The following is a 23,593-nucleotide window of genomic DNA, read 5'->3' on the forward strand; positions in this document are numbered from 1 at the left end:
CAATTCTTGTCATTTTGACGACCCCCCCTCCCCCTCCCGCATTCCCGTCCTCCAATATCTAAATGAAATCTGAAGTTTGCTCATATTTAAATCACTGTATATCTTATGTTTCAATATGAAATATTATCAAAACTGATTCAAAAACTGATAATTAGATAACAAGTCAAAAATCTCAAACAATACAGGGAAAAATGTTAATGTCAAATAACATGTTGGAGAAAATATAGCTCTTTATTTTAACTTCACCATTAACTGTAAAGACGAAATGTGTTTCCTTCAAAGACCAAAAAACATCACAATGAAAATTTTACAAGAAGGTAAACAAATTCTAAGATTTTATAATCATTGCTAATTATGGTAAAAAGTGTTTTTTTCCACAAAAATTCAAATTACTTGAGAGACATACAAGGATAATCTGTTGAAATCAAAATCAAATTCCTCCTTCTCTTTTTCTCTGCTGTAACAACAAACTATTTTGAGTTTGGTGATTTTCTTCATGAATGAGTAATATTTCAAAGGTGGGGGAGAAAATTCTAAAGTCCTCCCATATGGGGGTGGGGTCTGGTGGTCCCTGCTCTCCTCCCCCCGGACAGAAAACAGAACACTTTTGACATAAAATGGTGCATTCTGAGGGAATATAATTCATAATTTGACTTTAAATTAGGTGTGTAATTAGGTCTAAAAGCAAGGTTGTGTTTATTTTGATTTCCTGCACATGTGAGTCAATTCTTCGAAGGCTGAATGTGATAAATACTCAGACTGATCCATTTGCCCTATCTAATGATAGGAAATGGGGGCCATGCCCTGCCTCCTCCCCCACCCCTTTGGCCATGCCTCTGGCAAAAGCAGAGTGAGTAACATCATTAACATAGCGAACAACATGGAAAATATTCTATTCTATATTCTTTACACTGAAATGGTCAAACAATTAATCGACAGAAGAAAAGAGTTATTGATATTCATTTCCAAATCATTGCTTCACTATAACCCTCGTCAGTGCTTGACCACAATTAAGACGAATGTAATATTTTAAGTGTAGATTTCTGAATATTCCAATGAATTTTTAAGAGAAAATTAATGCAACATATATAATTTCACATTTGTGTTAAAACTCAACAAAAGTGAGACAGCATCTGTATCCAAGCAGTTGCTTTATGGTTAATGCTGGAACCAAAAATTCTTCAATTGATCTATACCAGGCTATGAAGGCTACTCAGAAGGTAATACTGAATATAAATTCATATTTTTTAATTGTAAAATATAGTACTATAGATTGCTCTGATAAGAGAAATCAGTCATATTAGGTTCACCAGAAAAGTAAATTTAAGGGATGTAAATACCGAGCAAATTTGAAAGTTTGCACAATAAATGATGATTCAAGGTACTAATGACAAGTATTAAACCATCCTGTGCCTTTGGTATGGCATAATTTAAGAACACCTGAGACAAATTTCTATGTGGGAAAAGACCACTGTGTGAGGAGGCTAAGTTGAGTTGATTTCAACAAAGATCAGACAGTTTATGCAATATTAATTTTCATCTTGAACATTCACCGAGAATATTTTGAACTTATACCGTTGTTCGTTTGCGTTCTAAGTGGCATGATGTACAGTAACTGTAAATGACCTTCACCCTCTTCCTTGTATGTACTCATCAGCATCCTTTAAAACTTCCTGCAGGTCATTGAATCTGGAATATGAACAGGCTTCTGATAAACAGAGCCATTTAAAGTCTTGGTGTTCATCAGATAACTTGACAGGAGTGTTTGGGTCCTTGAGTTCGGCAAGCCAATAGACAACTTCCTTGGGTCTTCCTCTCACAGAATATTTTAAGCATTTTTCAAAGTCAAAAAGTTTAAATTGTGATTCCCTAAGTCCTGCCTCTTCCTCTGTCTCTCTTAAAGCAGCCGTCCTGAAGTCCTCACCGGGATCCACATGACCTGAAAAAAGAAGGAAACATCTTTCTTGCTGATTCTTGTCAGTTTTCTTGTAATATACAGACTGCAGTTATGTCTGCATACAAAGTTGTTGTCAGCACTGTATTACACTCTATTTTACTACAATAAACTCTGGCATATTGCATAGTCCGAAGATCCAAATACAATGAATATGCTGCATAAAATATATATATTCAGGGCAGCTGATCTATAGTTTCAAATGAATGAGCCACAAAGCATCTACATTCAACTACCACTTTTTAATTCTCAATGTAAAGCTTTTCATTTGCCTTTGACATATTCAGGGGCGTCAATCCGATTTGAAACGTGGGGGGGACGTAATCGATTCGAGTATTCCGGCCGTAAGTACCATCTAAGCGGAGCGCCACCATCGGTTGGCGCGCAGCGTACAAGAAAATTTTTCTTCTGGCAGACCCCTCAGATTGCAGGAAACGGCACTTCCCGTGCATTATGGCAGTAAGCAACACCCCTAAAATTGATAAAAATATCCGGCAATTTTTTATTTTGGGATATATTCTCGAAGGAAGTGATCGCCATTTATTCCTCAGTTTACCTATTCCTCGTCTCCCAGAAGCGCCCTAAATTTAAGATATCGAAACATTTTTGTGTTGGCTGATCCATGATCACCGCCCATGCCCGTGAGAAGTGGTGACTGGGTGAATAAAAAGCTATGCCGTTTGAAAACATGGGCAGAAAAAGCGAAAGTAGCGAAACCTAAGGTAAAACGCGCGATAACGAAGTGATTATTTTCCAGGTTAATTGAGACTGTATCAAACGCGAGCTTAGGACAAACATATTCAAAGGTAATGGCATTACTAATCCCGATATGTCGTCTTTGAGGTGTGTGGAAAATCAGCAACGACCATCAAAGGGCAATTGAATATTTAGTCTACTTTTCGATTTTGAAAACCCTTTTTTTTTTAAATTATGACAACATTTTATGACACCTTTGACAAAACATTTGTGGGGGGGGCCTGTGCCCCCGGGCCCCAATGGGCACAATGCCACTGACCCCAGGGCCTCATATATAGGTGTATCGCAGGGGTGGGCAACCTTTTGAATGAATGGGACAAATTTTAGGAGTGAAAGATTGACAGGGCCGCACCTAACCAACGACCTGCTGTTGATTTCAAACCTTTGATTCTGAGGACGTTTAAGCAATAGGTGTGTGTACTTAATCTGTATTCACAAAACCATAATGTCAATACAGTCCAGTTGATAATTAATGGTGATAATAGACCAACCTGGCAGCATCATTAGTGCAGATACTGTAAATTCTAAGCAGCTAGCTCGTTTTTGGTGATGATGCAAATAGATTGATTTTTTTCTTCTTTTTTTGAGACATCTCACAGGCCGCAAAAAAATCACTGGCGGGCCACATGTGGCCCGCAGGTTGCCCACCCCTGGTCTATAGGAACGATGTCCCAAAATTTCCCCGGACATTTAGGCGAAGGAAGCTATCCGCCGCGACTGCATGTGAGTTTCTCGACTTTCCGTCCTGAGAGTCATACCACAAAATGGTGCATTTCATCATACGCCATTATTAATAATTTAAATAACTAACTAATTAGGCACAGCCCAGATCCGAGTTCGTATAGCGAGCTTAGCGCAAATTTGGCCAAAAGTCGTCAAACGCCCAGCATGTTAAACCAGGTTGCTAGGTCTACGATAATACATTTCTATGAAATTTGAAACAAGGATGGCAAGACAAACCACTTTAATTATGTTTTCAGGACCTCACACATGCGCATGTATCGTCAGACTTAGAATAGGTCCCATGTGAGTGGTGGCTAAAGTGATGAAGGCATGAAAATAAATCAGGGGTTGTTCGTTGGAGTCCTCACGCAAGTTACCTCGGTTGCTAGGTGGATCTGCATCTGGTAATCGGGTGAATTCTGGTCGGAGCGTACTATGTAACCACCGTGTACCCAGGGACGTAGCTAAGGCCAGAAATTTGTACCCCCACCCTCGCGCTGTTCCGAACTTTTTGCGATACATTTGTACCCACTGGCACTCATTTCACAAACTTATTAGCCCCCCCCACCCCAACCAAATATTTTTGTGAAAATTCGGGCAATATGCTGATAACTTTTTGGGCACCTACTGAAAGAAAGATAATTTGCATTTTTTTTTTCAGTGGTTAAACTGATATTATTTTTACCCAATAATTGTAACCAATACTGTAATAAGACGGAAAATGATTGAATGCTATTTACATGCGATGTAAATACCGATGCATGCCTATATGTTATGCACATTACCATGTGGAACGCGCGCGTAGCGCGCGAAAAATTTTGGTTATATTTTTCGGGCAAGTTGTTACAAACCCCCCCCCCACAAATTGGGCTCCTACGCCTATGACGGCAGTTCTATTAGGCATTTTTTTGTAGTATTCAAAATCAGTAGAAGTTTTGTACGGTGGAGTATAAGAATCCCGAGATACAATTTCCCAAAGTGGCAACAAAAACGTGGTAAATATGACAGGTTAAAGGTCAATTTTGACCGAAATTTAAAAAAAATTAGGTCATGCACAATCACAGGGAAAAATAAATAGGCTTAGATAAACTAGAGTGCGACAGTCGGAAATTCCGACTGTCGCACTCCAATTTTCCAACTAGCGTCAGTTTTACCAAGTTTGGGGTGAGACACCCCCACACCCCCTCTAACGACGTCCCTGCGCGGTGAATATGGAACACGATCACATGGTTCAGCCTCTGTAGAGTCATGGTGCTCCGTAGCCTTGTCTTCAAACGCCTCAGAGCACTAAAAGATCTCTCGGCTTCCGTCGAACTGGCGGAGGAGACTATGCAAGAGAGCTTCGACTTCACCAAACATAGCCCGTACCGCTGGATTCATCGACTTGAATATTTGTCTATACCCTTAAACCGACGACGAATGGAACTGGCCTCGAAAGAAAGGCAGACTAAGCTTAAGATTGTTGGAGAGCTCAGGGTACCAACTCACGAGATCTGGGTGGAATTCTCCATTCAGCAACATTGAGTGATATTCGAGGATATGAATCCTAAGATGTGTAAGCCCTAACCAAATAGAGCCACGACACTAATCTTTTTCCAAATGTGTGGGGGGGGGACATTTGATATTGTTTCCCCCATCCATCGAAATGTGGGGGGACGTGTCCCCCCGTCCCCCCCTGGATTGACGCCCATGGACATATTGATCATATTGTTGTTACATACCCGGCTAGGAGTGGATATCATGTTAGACAATATACCTAGGCATCCATTCCTAAATGTCAATGCTAAGTTCAGTCTTTATAATACGATAAAACTTAATATGTGCAGGTTCGTTTAGTTCTTATATGAGTTACACAAGTAACATTTTCATTTGGAATACCTGAACTATTCTAGCCTATGTCTCTAACGTTAGATGGCCACTACCCGTAGTTTCGTGAAACTAGTACATACTTTACAGCTGCTGTTATGGGGCTTTCAGTGACACTTGCCAGCAAGTAGGAATGGAATTAATGCCTAAACGGACTTGATACCTTTTGGGGGAGTCCAGTGATGTTCTCCGTAAGATGTTTGAAGTAACAGATATTGTACTTCGTTCTGTATTCGTCTAAATATTAAAATTCCACCGGCTTTTAAAGGCGTTGCCATCTTGAAACAAGTAGGTCTGCTTATCAACTTCACTCATTGGGAGTGAGTATTTGTTGTGTTCACCCTTCCTGAATGCGGGAGATTTGCTTTATGAAATTCATTCAGATGCATCTGATATAGCTTTGTTTTGCACAGCCGTCCGTCGAAAAGTGGAAATGGTTCGTTTGGCCGAGTGTATCTAGTTTAAGTAAGCTTAGTGGAAAACACTGAGGGTGGATGTCGAATGGTTTGTTGAGCTTTAATATTTAAATACAAACTAGAAGTATTCATACTCAATCACAGGCCTACAGGCTACAAACTCAGTGGATTCAGTACTTACTGTAGACTACTCACTGTGGGCCTTAGTACATATGCCCCCAGGCTTGGAGTTTCAGGCCTACAGTAGCTGGATATATAAAGCGAAACACAAACTTAAACCTTATAAAATTGAAGGGAACCGACCCCAACTTAAGAAAACATTCAACACTGAATTAATTGCTGCAATAACCGTAACTTGAAAACCGTTATCTTGTCTTGAGACTTCAAATGACCTAGGCCTAATTTAGAAATGGCAAAGTGAGAAAGTATTTCATACCTCCAAACTGAAGATATTACCTAATTTACTTTGGAAATGCAGGTCATAGATATGTGTGTAATTATATTGCTTGTGTATTAACCAAAACAAAATAGGGGCACTAAAAAAGCACCGTCCAACCAAGTCAGAGCATTGTGCTCATATATACTTAATGTATACTTAACCTAATTCTACTCATCCATAATCTTTATTTTGAAGGAGGGATGAAGGAATTAATCACAGCAAGTTGACTTTGAAGTGAGAAGAAAGTTCCGGTGGCTGGAGTTGATTTGTTAGCAAAATTACTGGATATGTTCTGAATCTTTGTGCGAAAACCATACCCTCATAGCATTTTGTAATTCAACAAAGGTATGAATTTTTAAAGTGATATTTCAGCTGAAAAGGTCTGTGCTTTTCTCTATAATTTCTCAATCATTTATCCACAGAGGATAATAATATTTCTATAAAAAAATTATACTTTGATGAAATCAAGTACAGAGAATTTTGCAAACATTCCAAATGTATCAGATTTCAAGGATAAAATCAACAAAAAGATTACAATTGCCTAAGTAAAGCTTTGGAAGAACCCAAATGACATTATAGGCCTCCTACTGTACTCCTTATTCCTGGAGTAGTCAAAGATTTAGCCAGTCAAAATAAGTTCCAATCAATCAGCCTTATCTTGAATTAGGTACAAGATATAAAGATATAAAGTTCAAATAGCAGTGTGGAATATTTTTCTCTTCAACATATAAGGTTCACATTGTTGGTCACCAAAAAAGGCCTAGGCTTAACAAGTTGCATCATTTCAATCTCAAGTAGTTAGGGTGTTTCTTAGTCTCATTAAACAGAAAATTGTGTGGATTAAGCCAAGTCTTATTGTTAATCATGTAGTTTTATTTTCCTCTTGCCAGTGTACAGAATATCATTTGAAATTACAGGAAATGTTTTGAGCATTATCTATTCTTTTCTTCATTTATTTTTTATTTTAATCTTTCTTAATATTTCTGTTGTAAGGATGTATATGTTTTAAATATTCTGTGACATTTTGACTTTGACTGAAAAGTCAATCAGCATTTCACTTCAAGGGTCCTTTGTTTATGATGTGATAAATCTTTTTGTCAGTTTTTGAGGTATTTCAAGATCAAAACCATGATAAACACAAAAAAACAAACTGCACAGCTCTGTTAATGTTGACAATTACACAATTTTTCTGTGATTCTTTTATTGATTTTGAAATTTAGATCACTGCTGTTAAATATTTTGGCAAAACCTGTTGTCAGAAGTTTAGTCCAGATGCATAATTCTTTAACTCAAGGCTAGATAGATAAATTCCAGTTGAAAATATAAATATGAACTGTTCTTTTAGCCAAGTGCAGAAATATTTTGGAAGGCCATTGGGTGCCTGTCATTATTAAATAATTCCCAATTCTTAATTTGTGAAATTGCTATGGTAATACTGAGTCTATTTTAGGTAGGTTGATGTTACAGTGGGATACAGTTAGAGGGACTCATGAACTTTTAAACTGTTGATTGCTTCATCCTTTAAAATCTCAGCAAATTAGTATGAAATTTGCATATCCAATATAATGAAACTAAAAGGATATTTTTGGTAACATTTCATAAAATTTCAATCAAAATATATCCATCCAATTTGGCTGCTGTTGCTTTTGATAGGATATCCATATCTGGTCACCATTGTTGAACTTCAAAGTTGAAGTGTAAGAGTGTGTGGTACAGTGAGATGGAATTTGTTCATATTAATAGTTTTAGTTTAACGGTTGTAATACCTTACGAAAAAAAACAGTATTATCCCCTATATACAGTATTTCCAAGTTGAACCCCAAAACATCAGTTCAAATTATATGGTAATTAATGTAACACATTTTTAATGTACAGCATGAATATACATACCTAAGAGAAAATATTAATGCAGCAATGTTCCATGGTCAATGAAAGCACCTTTGTGACTCCTGCCAATAGGTCATACTAGGAGTTATCATTAGTAGGACCTTTCTCTCTGGTCCCTGGTTATTCATTCTAATTCTGTAGAGGACAATTGATACTTAGAAAAGTCACCCAAGAAAAATCCTAGGCTTGACAACCAAACGACTGATCCGCAGTCCCCCTTACATCAAGACTGTGACCGTGTGGGATCATCGTCAAATGTGTATCACGAAACAACCACTGCTCATGATCTTAGCCAAAAGGCCTAGATGCGATTCGTTCAAATTCCGTACAGAGCAATTAACTAATTAGCAATCATCAGCCCACAAATGCATATTCATTTTATATGCCATGGTGCAGACATGAAGAGAGATTTTGTTCGTACAAATGACAGTACTTACGCACAGTGACCAGAAGGTAAGGGTTTTACATATGTTTCAGCTGGCAGACAATGCTGCAAATATATCATCTATAGTTTGAACAGTCAGGTCTTCTAGATCCCTGGTCCCCTTTTATGCCCGCGCGACACAGGATATGATATGAGGGCTAAGCCACGACCCCACTGAACAGAATTCAATCTATGCTTTAAATGGATGAAGGTAGCTTGGACTATAGACCTGATTTTAAGAAATAAAAATATAATAGTGTATTTATTACCTTGATCTGATTCTAATGCTAATACCACTGCCCTCTCAATTCATGCTTCAAAGCACTCATATTGACAGTATATGAACATTTCCTATTAACCTTTATCTGATTCTAATGCTAATACCACTCCCCACTGCCCTCTCAATTCATGCTTCAAAGCACTCATATTGACAGTATATGAACATTTCCTATTAACCTTTATCTGATTCTAATGCTAATACCACTCCCTACTGCCCTCTCAATTCATGTGAACAAAGCACTCATACTGACAGTATGAACAGTTCATAACCTGGATCTGATTCTATGGCTAATAACACCAAATAATATCCTTTAATATCATGCTTCAATGCACTCATACAGACAGTACGAACGGTTCCTAACCTATATCTAATTAAGAAAAGAATATCCATACTGCTTGCACCAATGTCAGTAATAGTTTCTTGAAAGCATGACATGAAAACAAAACAAAAATTCAAAAGTTGTTCCAACTTGGTAGGCAATTTTCAATATTCTATCTACTGTATATACTTTGTTTGTCCCACTCTTCTCCCTCTGCAACATTTTTAGTATATCAATCAAATCAATATCTCCTATTCATTCAAAAGTTTAAAATTTACTATCTCTTGAGTAGATTGCTGTATATATTATGGAATAACAGATTCTAAACGCTTTAATGTCTATACGACAGAAACACAAGTGTTTATCCCTTCACCATTATGGACCATTAAGGAATGCCAGCCTACAGTACTAGATCAATATTATTGATCGGGCTGACAGTTCCCCCCTGTCCAGCAAATACAGTTGTTACATTGGAGTGTCTTTCATCCATGACAGGGTGTACCTGAATGGGTATTCAAGGTACAAACTTTCAGTTTATTGTTAGGGTAATAAACCCAGCTGCTTATCATGAATGGGATGCGTATTGAAGTCCCTTCAAACAGTTAACGGATAGTTCAAAATGTATGTGTTCACTCTCCCGAGGGCAACCCTTAATATGCTGCAATAGGGAATCGACAGAAGTTATCTTGTTGGCGAGAAATGCGAGGATGGACATGTTCTTGATATCAGCAAGTGAAAGAATTTAAAAGTTGGAATTGTTTATTTTACTGTAAGTATCAACTGGATTGGAAAATATATGAATGTTATTTACTTGATTACAAGTCATTGGTGGGTGGTGCTCTGGGAATTTTTTTTCTGGTATCCCATCTCAAACTGCTATACAAATTGGGACACTTCTTATACTTGAAGTGCAAAAATGTACAGCAGTTTTTGTCTGTATATACAGAAACCATATGTTGATATGTTATTAGGGACAAAAGTCATGGCCTTCAAAACTGTAACACAAAATTATTCCTTGATGTGCTAAATTGAAAAGTTTACTAAGTGTCATGTGGATATCCCACAAGGAGGACAAGAAATCTATATTGGTTTTGGTATCTGAGCTTTGATAACCCTTGTAAGAACCCAGTAACACAACTTACATAGTATGCATGTTGTTTTAATTTCAAATACCTTCCAATCATAAGGTCCCCAGTTCGAGTCACTCCAAGGTTAATGTACAGTATGTCGTCCAGTTACAGAGTTGTTGACAATTGACAATTCCTAATCATGGACGTTAAATATGAATCTAATAGACTGACTCGGGTCAGCTTGCGGCTTTGATAAGCCAATGAGGCTTCTTCGCGAGTTCCTGCTTGCAGGAGGACCTAAAATACATACATACAATTTGCAGCAAACAAATTTTGGCTAGGCTATACAGAATTCAAACCAGTGTCCGCAGGGTTACGAGCACAGCACTACCAACTAGGATATCCTGCCCGGTTTGTTTACAATATCCTAGTCAGTTTTCCCTTGGTCATTTAATACTATAAAATATATTCTCTATCTAACACAAAGCAGATCTATTTTAAAGTTTGGTATCAATCATGTATATTATTATAATTTCACAAAACCGAATGTTCACTCTTCTGATGTATTCAACTGAAGGTGATATTCCTTCTTCCACTGCTAGCCAAATTTATTTTATTCTCAGCTGTTTTCTTCTTTATAATTTGTTTCTAAATTTACTGCGTTCCTCTATTGCCTGTCCCCTCTCTATATTTGCACTCTTCCATCTATTTTAGCCTCTGAAGAAGATCCTGCTAGGATCGAAACGTCAGGCCAACTTACTTTTACACATTCCATCTATCTAGTCTACAAACTTGGTATCATTTAAGCTATGTACTGTACCACCTCTGATCAGCTTTCTGGGCCATAAATTTGTCTTATCAAAGAGTTTCATTCAGGTCAACCATTGCAGTGATTTGTTTGTTTGTTTCAATGTAGTTGTAATAATTTGTTGGATTCTAAACTCAATTTCCTAACAAAGCTATTCTTTTTAAATCTTCTCCTAATAATCTAGGTTGGGTAATAGTTTCACTGTGTTGAAAGAGTTGACCAAGCCAATGTCTGTTTTGGCTTCGCTATAATTCTTGTTTATCTTTTATACGTGAGCAATATAATGATTATATTCTGGTTATTCTCTCAATGGCATGTACGGAAGTGTCTTGACAAAGTTATTCGCTGTCTATGTGTAATTACTTAGGTAACTGTAACCATGGCAATCCACCCTCATCTATGTTTTAAATTGTGGCTATAAAAACCTTAGCAAAGTTGTTTGTTGTTTCTTTTTTTCCCTTCAGACTACATAAAACTTTCATGATGAGTTAATCCCTCACTAGGAGGTATAAAAATCCTTAACGACTCATTTGGTAAAAACAAGGGCCACGTGATAGATAGCTTGCAGACTACTAGAAAGTTTTTACGTGGGAAGCAAAATGATTTAGAAAAGCACTTGCAATCACGTTTCGGATTTCACTTTGTTTTCTGGAAAAACAACTCTGCGGGTGAAAATTGTACTCTTTGACAACCTGCAGTCAACAAACGCCTCTAAAATCACAATCATCACATTTTAAGGTTTCATAAGTCGGGATTCAATAACCTTCAGCCTCCTGTAGATGGCCTCTCAGGCAAGGCTGTGTAACATGGGGAACATGTACAGTTAATTGTAGAAATAATGATACTTGACAATAATTAAATGTAATATTATAAACCCTGCATGGGCATTGGGCAATGATAGAATTATATTCTACATACTGTACTGTGGAGTACTCTTTAAGTGTCAAACTAAGCAGGAGTGAGGATATACTAATACCAGAATATCAGAATGAATGTAAATCTCGGCATTAGCTATAATTGATTTCAAGTTAGCCCATGAAACCTGCATGGCGGAGAGGGAAGAGAGGAAATACATTCGATGTATAGTACACCGATGTGCAGGATAAAAAATGTGATAAATCATTGATGTAAGAATTTTACTAGTTCATGGAGTTATGTAATACCTACATGAGAGCTACATCATACAATTAATAATCTGATATGCAGGAATGTGCAGGCATATGAAAATATGTTTGATATGATAACAGTTCAAGTATAATACACCGATGTGCAGGAATGTGCAGGATAAAAAATGTAATAAATCATTGATGTAATAATTACTAGTTCATGGAGTTATGTAATACCTACATGAGAGCTACATCATACAATTAATAATCTGATATGCAGGAATGTGCAGGCATATGAAAATATGTTTGATATGATAACAGTTCAAGTATAATACACCGATGTGCAGGAATGTGCAGGATAAAAAATGTAATGAATCATTGATGTAATAATTACTAGTTCACGGAGTTATGTATTACCTACGTGAGAGCTACATCATACAAATTATACTCTAATATGCAGGAATGTGCAGGCATATGAAAAAATGTTTGATATGATTGCAGTTCAATGTATAGTACACTGATATGCAGGAATGTGCAGGGACAAAAATGTGATATATCATTGATGTAATAGTTACTAGTTCATGGAGTTATGTAATACCTACATGAGAGCTACATCATACAAATTATACTCCGATATGCAGGTTAGTGCAGGCGTATGAAGAAATGTTTGATATGATAACAGTTCAATGTATAGTACACGGATGTGCAGGTGTGCACAGGGGCAAAAATATGATAAATCATTGATGTAATAATAACTAGTTCATAGAGTTATGTAATACCTACATGAGAGCTACATCATGCAATTAATACTCTAATATGCAGGAATGTGCAGGCATATGAAAAAATGTTTGATACGATAACAGTTCAATGTATAGTACACTGATGTGCAGGAATGTGCAGGGACAAAAATGTGATAAATCAGTGATGTAATAATTACTAGTTCATGGAGTTCATGTATTACCTACATGAGAGCTACATGATTCATACAATTAATACTCTGATATGCAGGAATGTGCAGGCGTATGCAAAAATGTTTGATATGATAACAGTACATGTATGCAATCATGTTTAAACTGGACATACTACAGATCTACAACATAAAATCATATAGGCAGAAGTGCAAAGATGTGCTAGATTCTGAGCAGGTACAGTACAGTATTGATGTAATGACTGCATACAGAGGAAAATCTCTTCATTGCCTACAAAATAGTATCAGTTTTTATAATGAGCATTGCAGTACTGGGATACTGTGAATATTATATATCCTTGTTAGCATAGATCAAAAGTACAGTACAGTAGGTTTAGTTTCATGATAATGGCGATATTGAAAAACTGTTTGATACATTAATTATGTACAGTATATATGCCTGCGTAGATTTTAATGTTGCTTGTACATAACTTAATCGATATGAGTTAATGACAAAATCAGATTTAGGTTTCTTTTGCATCAATTGGAATAACAGGATCTGGTCTATATCTGATCTGAAATTTGAGCTGCAGTTACATTACTGTCAAATCATGATCCTGACCATGACATTTGATCCAGCTTATGGGATCAGATCTGGTCTTCCACAGTGATCAGTTCCCGGGTTAGAGCAATAACAAGCATCTGTGTTACATATCTGATCTGTATCTCAATCACAATTTACACCACCGTCTACCATGATCCTGACCATGACATCTGACCCAGCCAATGGGATCACATGTGATTATCTGGATCAGATTCTGATCTCTTTCAGCGTCTGAGTATGAGAACCTGATCAGCTTTTGATCCAGATCAGAGTCGCAAAATGCACTATTGTCAGTCATTATCCTCATCCAGCCAATGAGATAAGATCTGATCTTCTACCACAGATTCCGGTCTCTTTCAGTATCTAAATAAGAGGATTTTGATCTGTATTTCATTCAGATCTGAGTTTGAAATAACAGGATCAGATACAGAAGATCTGCATTGCAATTTACATTAAGGTCAATCACACACAATCCTGACCAGTGGAATTGATCCATGCAGCCTTGGGGATCAGATCAGAATATCCACATCAGGTCCAGTACTTCCGAGTGTAAAAACACTGTCGGTATGGACGTATTATGTAAATATTTAATTTATTAAATTGTAAACCAATTACTTTGATCTATCGAACAAGTATAGGCTTTAGAGACACAACAATCAAAAGTACAAAATAAAAATGTTAGAAGTGCATCCGACATATTTTATCTTGATCTGTATTTCACAGGCAAAATAAATACAGCCGACCAAAGCCCATGTTGGTAGTATGGCATCTGTCGTATACCATGTTGATCATGCAAGAAGTGGCTATAATTATGGAGTACCATCCATGGAAAAAGCAGAGGTGAATCCTCACACGACCCCTCAGAGAAGGAAGACGAATAATGGGATCAGCAGGATCAAAGTTTGCGTCCGTAAGAGACCTCTCAGCAAAAGAGAGGCAAGGCACGACGAAGATGTCGTCCAAGTGGCGATGAATCAGAGGCAAATATCGGTGAAAGAAGAGAAGTTAGCGGTGGATTTACGGAAAGTGACCCTGGTGGTAAGTATTCATCCACTTTCAAGAGTGTTAAAAAATGTTTTTAAATAATTCTTTGATTTTGTAATTATTCAGTACTGTCAAAACTGGATTGAGAATGTCAAATCATTTTGATATGAAATCCATACTTTTTAAACGATGACTTTAGGCAGAATTTTTTTATAAGCGATATGTTATATAATCCAGTTGTCCTAGTAGTACTACTTTTTTAGTTATTTATTTGTGGTTTTTTTTTCAAGATTTTCAGCTTTAAAATATGCTGTATCATCTCTGGTATATGCCTAGAGATATAAGGCTAAATCAATGACAACATCAGCTTCTCTGTGAAGACCTAAACTGTTAATGTTAAAAGCCATCAATTTAGCAAAATGCAATTTAACTGAACCAAAATATGTTCTTTCAACTTTGTATATGGACAACAGTCTACCATTGGAAGACACTCAAATGTTGATTTGCTGTTGACACATTGTAGGTACCGCACCACAATTAATTCCTCCCATTGACTTACACACTTAACTCCTCACTTTCCAAGGCCGATAGAGCATAGATTGAAGTTTTCAACTGACATGTCCTACCATAATGATAGCTAATGGCTTGGGCTATCATAAAACATTGAACTTTTGCCACCATGACTGTTTATATTTTGAGCTAGAAGAGCTCAAAGTTTATCATAGTGCTCCCCTTGCCAGCTGTTGCTGCAGAATCTTCTTGTTTCACCCACGATTTTATAAAATACCTTAAATCACCTTCAATCTCTCCAGATTTATAGACCATCAGTAGTTTATTTCATCCTCTTCAACATCTTAGTATCAAACAGAATGGTGATGACTCAGAAAATGCCTAACAAATCAACACAGTAGGGCACTTTAGGGCTATTTTCCGACGGTAAACCTCTCAGGCGGACGTGCACTACTCTAATTGTGGTGCGATACCTGTACAGTACTACATCATTTATAAGCTATTAGAGGCCATCAAAGCGATATGTGTTTTCCATTTGAATTTGTGTTGCATCTGAGAAACCAACCTACTGGTCTGTGTGCTAGACTAAGTAGTCCAGCCATTTTAATTTATGAGCCTCATACTTTTTAATTGTCATTTCTCAAAGATTGAAAGTGGCATAGAAACACAACTGATAGTGTTTCTTCAGCAGTCTACAAACACATCAAATTTCATTTCGTGCCTCCAGTCATCTTTTATGGTGTCATTACAAGTGGATTATCTTATACCTTCATTATCCTCTCATTCCCAACCTCTGGTCCTCAGTTGCTATGGGCAATTGGATAGAATAATACAAAAAAAAAAACAGCTGTTGTTTATCAGACAAGTGCCAACATTTGTCATCTCAAGGAGTGAAATTGTGGGATATAAACATATTACCCTCTTTAAATGTCTAGAAATATTGAGGGTCCGAATTTCTATGAAGGAGAAGCAAATCTAATCATCATCACTGAGTGTGTAATAGATACACTTAGAACAAACTCCCAAAACAGCTAGAGACAAGTCTTGAATTTTTTTCCCTCTTTTTTGCTTAATTTATAATGTTTTATGTTACTCACTGGTTCCATTATACTTTCCTTGATAGAAAAGGGTTCGACAATGTTGATTCTGAAAAATTAGGAATTTATTTTATGTGGCCAAGTATTTTACTTTCATTAACAACACTGTTTATGTTCACACTGTATGATGAGGTGTCCATCACAAGCATCTCCATCAATTTGGGTTCAGAGGTGATGATTAGATTACAAGTCTCCTTGAGCTATGTGATCCTATTACAGTATATTGTAACTTGTAAGTAAGTAATGTGACCTCAAGGAACCTAACATCCCTAGTACCTCAATTTTCAAACTCCTCCCTTTTCTTGCAGTCTATGTTTGATGTTAATCAAGATGTGTTTGCTCTGTTTACTTTTACAATATTATCTCTCTTTTTTTTCAGCATAAATTCCAGTTTGATGATGTTTTTCCAGAAGAATTTAGTAACAATGCTGTTTACGAGAGAACGATCAAACCATTTTTACCATTTGTTTTGAAAGGGTCAGTATTGTTAAGGTTAACTCTGATTTTACATCTCTTTATTTACATTTTCCTGCTTTCCTGAAAGCCCAATCCATCAAGTGGCAAAATGGCTTCTCCCCATTATATATACAGTATGTAGATCATTCCTGTGACTGACTGCTCACTCATACAAATGATGTTAACTGTGTAGTGTTTGCAAAGAACAGTTTTGTGTTATAGTAAATTAGAACCGATGATGCCATCATGCAGATAAATCACACATAGTGTGTGTTACCAGGTTTCATCTGAGAGGAGGATGACAACTCGTCCTGGCCTTGGCATGGGGGGCGGGGCGGGCAGGGTCTGAGTTGTGAGATAACAGGATTCCCCTCCAATTTGTGGGAACAGATTTATCTTTAAGGATACCTGAAAATGAAAATGGTACCAGATTTGAAGTTACAAAGCATCTGTCCCGTAAAAGGACTTTAAATGATTTTATATGTCGTGACCCAATTTGATGCAATTCTCTGCTAATTAATATAAAATGAGAATGTCCATTTTTTGTTTTAGATGATATATCTCACACAACTGTGTAGCAGATGTAAAGTACATTAATATGCTATAAACTGTTTTGCATGAGTTCACAAATTTCTTGAGCTTTTTAACATCTGTTACGACACTTAATGCCTAAATCTGATTTGACGTTTTCTGCTGAGTCATGCAACTTGCACTGTGGGATGTCTTTTCTATGTATGATAGAAAATCAAATCGGCAGTAACAAGTTAAATTTAAAAGCGTCACTAGCATTGATCAATGGAGTTTTAAACCTCTCAGCCCTACTCTGCAAGACTGCAGTCATTAATTCATTTCATCACATGAAATTTGTGTCTATTCTTTTTTGCTTAAATAGTTGAAAAGTGTTTGATGTTTAACACAATTTTTTTGCCATGTTCTGAGGAACCATGAAGCCAATACTCAGCAAGTTTCAAACAGATTGCCACTGAAAAAGTTAAACAAAATATGTACAGTACGAATCCCATCATGACCTATTTTCTTTAACATGTGGCTGTGATTCTCTCTTAACATTTCAAAATGATTTTGACAGTTTAGACTCCTTGAAATGGCTTTTAATAAAGTATCCTTGCAAGAAAAGTTTATTTTTGGTATAATTACAATAATCCAAAGTGCACACTGTTGGAATGTTTTGTGCATGATTTCTCCTTATCATTGCTGCAGATAAAATAATAAATCAAAATTGATTATCTTTGTTTCACTTTATCAGCCAAAAGTGCCATGATATTATCACTGTCAAAAAACGTGACTTCAAATTTGTGACTGGAAAGCAAGGAAAATGATTCTAAGCTATCGTCCAATTAGCTGTGTTGATAGGATTCATGTTGCAGAGCTGTCAAAATTTGAGATTAAACACAAAAAGTTTGAAAAGTTTGATCATGATATGTGAAGTGGTGAAGAAGCTTCTTCTAGTCTTTGGACAAAGACTTATTTATAAATGTAACTAAATTACGTTTTACTGAGCATGATAGCTAACAAAATTTTATTCAATTTTGTGAGAGATACTGAACATGTCACTTTCAGTTGCATACTTCTGAAGCCCTTCAGTATTAGATTATATTTTTCTTGTGAAGCTGAATTTATATCAAATTTGTCACAAACTTTGTGGTATCAAGCTACAATTGTGAAAGTAGACAAGTCATTTAGTGTACATCAGAGGTAAAAGAAAGTACACCCTAGAATAAAATCATGTGGGGGTGGGTGGGGGGAGGGGGCTGATATTACAATTGAAAATATCTGATACTTTAGTCAACCTAAATTAGAGAATGATGAAGAAGTATGCACATGTGGTCTTTGATGGTTTAACGAAACTATAAAACATTACCTTAAATTTGTGGGACACAAAATTTTGTGTATGAGACTAAAATCTCATAATTAGGGTGAGGGCTCTAGAATTATGTGGGAATCTTACCCAGTTTGATCAGAATGACAAAAACTTGCAACTTAACGTAAAATACAGCTTTAGAGATATTCTTTTCGGTTCTCCTCTAATTGGTTGTGTTGAAATGAATCATACTACATAGCTGTCTAAATTTGATATGAAACATGTTTTTAGTGGATTACATGTGTTGTGGTGTACAGAACAGTACCTGCGTGGACAAACTGTATAGTATCTTTGTGACGTTTGTTCAGTGTTAGAGAAGTATCACCAATTCTTCAGTTCCTTGAGAGATTCAAACATTCTATTACGCTCGAGACTCTGTAATCATTCTTCACCGGTAAATTACTTCTTTTAACTTACGCTTAAATTTGTCTTTAACCTTTAAATACCATCTCAAGAGAATATAAATATGTATGTATTTTTAAATCCTCCTGCAATCAGGAACTCGCGAAGAAGCCATCATTGGCTTATCAAAGCCACCAGCTGACCAAAGTCAGTCTCTTAGATTCATATTTTAACATCCATGATTATGAATTGTCAACAACTGGACGACATACATTAATCTTGGAGGGACTCAAACTCGGGAGTTATCAATCAGAGATTTAAATACAAAGCATGCTAGGCTTAATGTAAAGTATGCGAGTGTGTTTTGACCTAGATTAAGTGTCATTATTTCAAGTTGATATAAAGTCTAAACTTCAGAAAGATTTTAAAGATCTGTTGTGATACCTGTACGGTATGTTTTATGTGTGTGTGAGGTGGTAAAAATGTTAATGACTAAATGGCACATACTGTGAGACTACATTCTCTGGGATATTGTACAATGGTGAGTGCCAAACATTTAAGGTCCAGGACCTTCCATGAGCACTGGGTCATGACCCCCCAGACCCACCTTTAAGTATTAATGCTCAGAATGCCTAATAGTTAGATAGGACTGTGGAGATGATGTTAAGAAATAACAATTAATCACTCTCAGTGGTCAAGCTGTGAAAACAATAGACTAAAAGTAATTCTGTGACCCAACCCCCCAAAAAATTGCAATCCATTTTTGGGTCGTGCCCCATACTTTGCTGACCGTCGTATACCCGTAGAAATGTATTTAGTAAAACTGAAAACTGTATCGTTACCCTTTTGCAAGTTATGGTATGTATTTTTATTTTTATTTACCATTCAGGGGTAAGGCAACATGCTTTGCATTCGGTCAGACTGGTGCTGGTAAGACTCACACCTTACTCGGAGATGCCAACGGCAAAGGACTCTATCAGTTTGCTGCTGAGGATTTGTTTGAGCTTTTAAAGAGAGATAAATCTTCCGATGGTCTCATGGTCTGGATCAGCTATTTTGAAATCTACTGCGGTCAGCTGTACGATTTACTCAACAAACGTGAGAGGTGAGTGTCGGTCAGTCACACTGCTTTATTTCTTGATGACAGGCTGGCTGTGTCATGACGATATGAACATGTCTTTTTATTCTGTGATAGAAACTAGAAAATATTTGACTGTCATTATTATAAGGGCACTTTGGCCTAGAGAAATAGCAGGAATAATACCACATTAATTTATTGTACTCACCAAATACTATGTAGTAGAAATGGAAAATATTAGCTAGTCAATCGGCTGTTTAAGAAATCAAGAGTAGTTCTAGATCATCCTAATCTATTTATCAATCTATTCTATCCTATTTTATGCTATGGTCTACTGTGCCACTGTATTCTATGCAATGCTATTCTATGCCATTTTAGGCTATTCTATGCAGTAATGTATTCTGTTCTATGCTATTGTGTGCTACTATATTCTATTCTATGCAATGCTATTCTATTCTACACCAATTTATGCTATGCTGTTCTATGCAGTACTGTATTCTGTTCTATGCTATTCTATGCTATGCCTTTGTGTGGTACTATATTATATTCTATGCAATTCTATTCTATGCCAATTGATGCTATGCTATTCTATGCAGTACTTTATTCTGACCAATGCTATTCTATGCTACTGTATTCTATTCTTATGCAATGGTATTCTATTATATGCAATGTTATTCATTTTATTCTATGCCAATTTATTCTATGCATTACTGTATTCTATTCTATGCTATTCTATGCTACTGTATTCTGGTACATGCAGTGATATTCTTTACTATTCTATTATAATACTGTTCTATGCTACCCTACTGCATTCCATTTGATTATAATGGTCATTTAAGATAATGACCATTAGCATGGCTGTTCATTGCTCCATTATGATACACAGAATATTAATTATTATCATTTGCATACTACTGTTTGTCACAAATACCCCTTCAGAGATGGTAGCCATGTTGCCATCCTTTTTTGTAACATTTCATATGACAACAAGTTTTTTTCCACTCTCTCTCTCTGTCTTGTTGGAACAGAATTCAAGCTCTGGAGAACGGTAAGCACCAAGTCTGTATTGCTGGTGTTAATGAAATACCAGTGAGTGGATCACAAGGTCTTACTCAGGTAAAGTATTTCACACTAAAACTGTCTCCCTTGTCTTAGTTACACAACTTTTTAGCATGTTTTGGGGAATTAATCTTTAAGCTATATTGAATCTACTTCAGTAGTTTGTTTTTAGAAATTCATCAGCAAACATGTGTTGAGACTTTAAAGTTGAGTTTTATTTGACACTTTAATCTAAAAATCTATTAATTTTCTATCTTGTCAAACAGTACATAGAATATGGAAACAACGTTCGTAGCCAGGGGTCATCTGGGGTCAATGCTACCTCATCAAGGTCACACGCCGTACTTCAGATACAACTTAAAGATGTTTCCGGAAATAAACTAGGCAGGTTAGAAAACTGTTGATTTGATTTCCTATTATTGCAGATTATGACTTAAAATTGGGGCTTGCACTTTACCAAGTAAATGTATGTTTACTTCCTGTATCAGGGTCACAGCCTTGAAGAAAAGTTAATAGAGCTATAAGGCAGTATGTCATATCTGTGCGTTTAAACTCAGACATCACAGCATGAATTAGTGCTGTGAAGTAAAACTTTATAACCTCTCACACCGTTGACATCACACGCCCATTGACTTCACCCACCTTTTGACTTCACCCACCTTTGACATCACCCGCCCTTTGACATGACCCACCCTTTGGCAAACCCCACCCTTTGGCATCACCAGCCCATTGGCATCACCTGCCCGTTAACATCACCCACCCTTTGGCATCCTTTGATCTGGTGAGGTCAACAATGTCTCACTTTTTAGCATCTGCATGATAAGTTCAAAGGTAACTATCATATTGTATCTACATTTTAAACAAATGACATTATTCGTTGATATCTTCCAGGGTTGTTGAACTATACATAGATATTTCAAAGTGGTGGTGGTCATGGTGGATTAGAATGAGGTTGTTTTAACTATATTATCCAACTCCTATATTTGAAGTAGCACAATATTATCAGTCTAGTTACTTGTCCATGTATGTAATCTTTTGATATTTTTCTGTAGACTATCTGTCATTGATCTGGCTGGAAGTGAAAGAGCGTGCGATCGCGGAGATCCAGATAAAGCTACCAGACTAGAGGGAGCAGAAATCAATACCAGTCTCCTATCGGTGAGTTTGAGGAGATTCTCTATTCTCCTATTAGGAATTTCCTATGAAAAGCAAGTTTTTTGGCATGTGTAATAAAAGAAGACTTCTTTTATTAGTGATGGGTATGTTCCCAAAATCGCTTCCAAAGAACCAAGTTGCTAGTTGAGCTTAAGTTGAAGGACAAAGTTATGAAATGCATCGTTCATTCAAATTTCTTTATCAGGTAGGTGTAGTCTGGACAGAATAGTCATTTTTGTGGTCAATCTCACAAGTTTTGGGATACTCAATCCCATCACTAACTTGTTGATATGGAGAGAATAATCAAGATTCAAATTTAAAGGGGGACTTTAAGTAACTATGAATAATATCCAAATGCGCTCATATATGTATGATTAGCAGGTATTTGTATGTTATGTTTTCATATGTTGTAATAAAATTTAAATGTTTTGTTTTTTCATGGTGTGGTCTCAATTTATCTCAAATATTGAAATAACTGATTCCATTTCATTTTTTTAAATTAAATATATAAGCCACAGTCTGCCAGTCACCATCAGATTAACTGAACTTCTCTAAGAGTGTTACAAAATAATTCTTCACCCCCCCCCCCAAAATGTAAATATTAATGAGTAAAGAATTAGTGCAATCACTTGATGACAATTAAACCTACTACTGTCCCAATTGTTATATGCAAAGTAGACAAGCCATATTCATCTGATATAAAGATTTTGCTCATAAATTGTTGATTGTGGATCTTTTTGCCTCTAGTTAAACATTTGACTTGAAATACCTTATTTGATTCCAGGAGCTATTTGCATTTAATCTGTAAATTTACCAAACCTATAGATGTGTAAAATTAGATGGCAGTTTGATCCAACGTAGATACATATACAGTTTTGAAGCAAGGAAGATTTTAATGAGCATATACTCACTGAAGTTGCTTCAATTCTCAACATGCCGTTTCCCCTGGAGACACTTGTTCGTACTAGCGTTTAAACTACATGTAAAAATGATTGGACGATTACTTAATGATTTGGAGAAAAATTTGGCTAGCCAATCAAATGACCTGCATTATAATGAGATTTTGATGAGAGATAGCATTTGGAAAAACTTTATCAAAGAAGACTCCAAATGTTCCTTTAACTTGTGTGGATGATATTTATTCTAAGTCAGTATGTGTTGATCTCATCTGGTAACAATAATTACATGAAATACAGTCTACCTATTTAGAGGGTTTCCATAATATCTTTTCTGTTAAGTTGAAGGAGTGTATACGTGCTATGGACCAGGACCAACTTCACACCCCATTCCGGCAGAGCAAACTTACGCAGGTCCTGAAAGATTCACTCCTGGGAGAATCTCAGACGTGTATGTTAGCTAGCATCTCACCAGCTAGTAGCTCATTGGAGGATACACTCAATACTCTCAGATATGCTGACAGGTATTACATCTATATCCCCTTTGATATCCCCTTTGATAATATGTCCAGTATTGA

The 23,593-nt window shown here is 36.5% G+C and overlaps 2 protein-coding genes across 6 annotated transcripts in view; one reads left to right on the forward strand and one right to left on the reverse strand.

Annotated features, from left to right (window-relative positions):
• Nucleotides 1–200: 200 nt before the first annotated feature.
• On the reverse strand, nt 201–5,632 carry LOC139978250 (bis(5'-nucleosyl)-tetraphosphatase [asymmetrical]-like). Its single transcript, XM_071988256.1, has 2 exons — nt 5,463–5,632; nt 201–1,939 (listed from the first exon to the last, which is right to left on the reverse strand). The coding sequence occupies exons 1-2, from the start codon at nt 5,575–5,577 to the stop codon at nt 1,629–1,631; spliced, it is 426 nt and encodes a 141-aa protein (XP_071844357.1). The 5' UTR covers nt 5,578–5,632; the 3' UTR covers nt 201–1,628.
• A 20-nt stretch (nt 5,633–5,652) lies between these two features.
• LOC139978248 (uncharacterized) overlaps nt 5,653–23,593 on the forward strand; it is a 29,117-nt gene continuing 11,176 nt past the window's right edge. For 2 of the 5 annotated variants that reach the window (XM_071988249.1, XM_071988253.1), the window contains exons 1-8: nt 5,672–5,764; nt 14,283–14,597; nt 16,530–16,627; nt 19,717–19,932; nt 20,934–21,021; nt 21,231–21,352; nt 22,017–22,122; nt 23,358–23,539. In XM_071988249.1, the coding sequence (XP_071844350.1) occupies nt 14,322–14,597; nt 16,530–16,627; nt 19,717–19,932; nt 20,934–21,021; nt 21,231–21,352; nt 22,017–22,122; nt 23,358–23,539 (1,088 nt within the window). In that variant the 5' untranslated portion in view covers nt 5,672–5,764; nt 14,283–14,321. Of the gene's footprint in view, nt 5,804–6,349; nt 6,500–9,719; nt 9,834–14,282; nt 14,598–16,529; nt 16,628–19,716; nt 19,933–20,933; nt 21,022–21,230; nt 21,353–22,016; nt 22,123–23,357; nt 23,540–23,593 lie in introns of those variants that run through there. The other 3 variants (XM_071988251.1, XM_071988250.1, XM_071988252.1) reach the window with 3 other exon arrangements.

The sequence above is a fragment of the Apostichopus japonicus genome, chromosome 13 (assembly GCF_037975245.1).
Source record: "Apostichopus japonicus isolate 1M-3 chromosome 13, ASM3797524v1, whole genome shotgun sequence".
NCBI lineage: Eukaryota > Metazoa > Echinodermata > Holothuroidea > Aspidochirotida > Stichopodidae > Apostichopus > Apostichopus japonicus.